At 36.9% G+C, this 2573-nt stretch overlaps 1 protein-coding gene across 1 annotated transcript; it reads left to right on the top strand.

The window, feature by feature from the left end:
• The first annotated feature begins 586 nt into the window (after positions 1-586).
• LOC112518717 (protein trichome birefringence-like 34) lies at positions 587-2315 on the top strand. Its single transcript, XM_025126509.1, has 5 exons — positions 587-1041; positions 1146-1323; positions 1408-1604; positions 1713-1880; positions 1970-2315. Exons 1-5 carry the CDS (start codon positions 617-619, stop codon positions 2313-2315), a joined length of 1314 nt encoding a protein of 437 aa, XP_024982277.1. The 5' UTR covers positions 587-616.
• Positions 2316-2573: the final 258 nt, after the last annotated feature.

The raw sequence follows: 2573 nt of genomic DNA, 5'->3' as shown, positions 1-2573 counted from the left end.
AAATTATTATTTTTATCATCATTTTAAATATATTAGTACATGAATTATTTATTTTCATAGATGAATACAAATTCTGAAAGTCCTTATCTTAACGGTAGAAAATTCACTTTTTTATCAGAAGTTCTATAAAATTTTATAAGTTAAAAGTAAATGATATATATATATATATATATATATATATATATGTATGTATGTATATGAAGAAGATCTAAAAAAGCACACGATGCCGTTATTATTAACGATCAAAAACCTTTTACAGAAACCTCCAACCAAAAACTTATTAGCATGTTGAAATATCTCATGTTGGTTTTTCATTTTCTAAAAACATCTTACTATCAACTATTGTGGATGCTTTTATATTATAAAGTGACGACCGGTTTAAGTTCCTTTTAAATCATAAAGATTTTTCATGTTGTAAACGTCATAATTATATTTGTTATATTCAATGTTATAAAACTATATCACTTCTCTTGATTTTGTTACTACATTCTTACTAGAAACCATGATATTTTACACAACTCTTTCCTTGTAGGCTTGTACCCTACTCGCTCTTGTATCACCTCTCTTTGTGTTTTCTTCTGTGTGTATCTCTTTAGAGAGAGAGAGAGAGAGAGAGATGGGGAAGAAGCATTCTTCAAGGGGGTTATGGGACATGAAGACCATGCTCTTTTGTAGCATACTCATGTTCTTCCTTGGAGGATTAGCAACTTCATGCTTTTACAGAAAGAATCATCATGAAGCACCTACGAGTACCAACGTTAGGGTTACTGATATGAATACAAAGTACCCAAATGCAAATACAAACACAAATACACAAGTTTTTGGTCATCAGAGAAGGCTGAAGCGTGCACCACCGTCCTTAACCGACACCTGTGATTTGTTCTCCGGCAAATGGGTTCACGATAACAAGAGTCATTACCCTTTGTATAAAGAAGATGAATGCCCTTTCCTCAATGGTGATTTAGCTTGCCTAACTTACGGCAGAAAAGATTCTAAGTATCAGCAATGGAGATGGCAACCCCATGACTGTGACTTCCCAACGTCTCTCTCTCTCTCTCTAACTTTTGCATGAAATTAACAACAGTTGTATCACGTCCAATTTCACTATGCCATCTTTGATTTTGTTAAGTTTTTTTGGGGTGTAGGTTTGATGGCAAAGCAGTAGTAGAGAGACTAAGAGGTAAAAGGCTATTGTTTGTGGGTGATTCAATAAACAGGAACCAATGGGATTCAATGATTTGCATGCTCCAATCATCAATCCCAGGGGTCAAGAAGGTTGACAATAGAGGTCTAAATGGTACTTTGTACAGCTTCCAGGCCGCTGTAAGTCACTTTTTTATTGTTATCTGTTTTGGTGTCCAAAAGGGTGTTCTAACTTCTAAGTAACTTCTGGTTAAAATAATGCAGGAATACAATATCTCGGTTGACTACTATTGGGCACCAATGCTTGTTGAATCCAATGGCGATGATCCATACAACCATCGCCCTCACCTTCGAGCTATTCGAAGCAGATCTATTAAGAAACATGCTAAGCATTGGGTTAATGCTGATATAATCATCTTCAATTCATGTCTTTGGTGGAGATTACCCACAGTCAGTCTCTTGTAAGTTGATGATAGCATCACCTTGATATATATTAAGCATTGAATGTGTACTTCAATATTTTAGCAATTTCACGTGTTAGGGTTTCTTAATCTTTGTTCCCAAATCAGGAAGAGTGCTGGATCAGTAATGGGTGGTGCTAATGAAGTGTTTGAAGTTGTCGATAGTCCAATTGCCTACAAGATGGCTCTCCAAACATGGTCCAAATGGGTACTTACCCATATCGATCCTTTGAAGACCAAGATGTTCTACATGGGCCATACAGCAGCTCATGCATGGTAACTAGACTTGGACCATTCTACTTTTTATGACATCCGTGAGACCACCTTTTTACACTAGTGTTGATTTTCGTTTCTTCATATTGTAGGGCTACAGATTGGGGCGGCAAGAAGCATGAAACTTGCTATGGAGAGACGGAGCCAGCGATGGATGAAAGATTCCCGGAAATAGGAACGGATCCAAATATACTGAGAATATTGGAGTCCTCGTTGAGCAAATTGAAATCCAAAGGGGTGAATGTGCAGATGATAAACATAACACAACTAACACAACGCCGAAGAGATGCACACCCTACTGTTTATCGGAAACTATGGCGTCCCTTCACGGAGGAACAAAAAAAGAACCCACATAGTATCTCGGATTGTGCACATTGGTGCCTTCCTGGAGTTCCTGATATTTGGAATGAACTTCTTTTGGCTTACATTTTCCGGTAACAGAAGTCGCGGGCTGATAAATTAACAATGCCAAGAAGCCAGAAAAAAACCGAAAATGATTCCAATCGAACAATTTTCAACCCGAATTGCACATACACAATTGAGCAATGTTTTATGAATACTATTCGGGACTATCTTATGGAACCTTTATATTCTATTTTCTATCCATTCGTGTTTTCCAGGCATCTATTTTATCTGAATTTATATTTGACTTCGATGAATAGTGATCCACTTTGGAGAAAGGCTAGAAGAATGGGA

The sequence above is a fragment of the Cynara cardunculus genome (assembly GCF_001531365.2).
Source record: "Cynara cardunculus var. scolymus isolate 2C chromosome LG 9, CcrdV1, whole genome shotgun sequence".
In the NCBI taxonomy this organism is placed as follows: domain Eukaryota; kingdom Viridiplantae; phylum Streptophyta; class Magnoliopsida; order Asterales; family Asteraceae; genus Cynara; species Cynara cardunculus.
The sequence above is the reverse complement of the archived record's forward strand: the minus strand, read 5'-3'. Positions and strand labels throughout refer to the sequence as shown.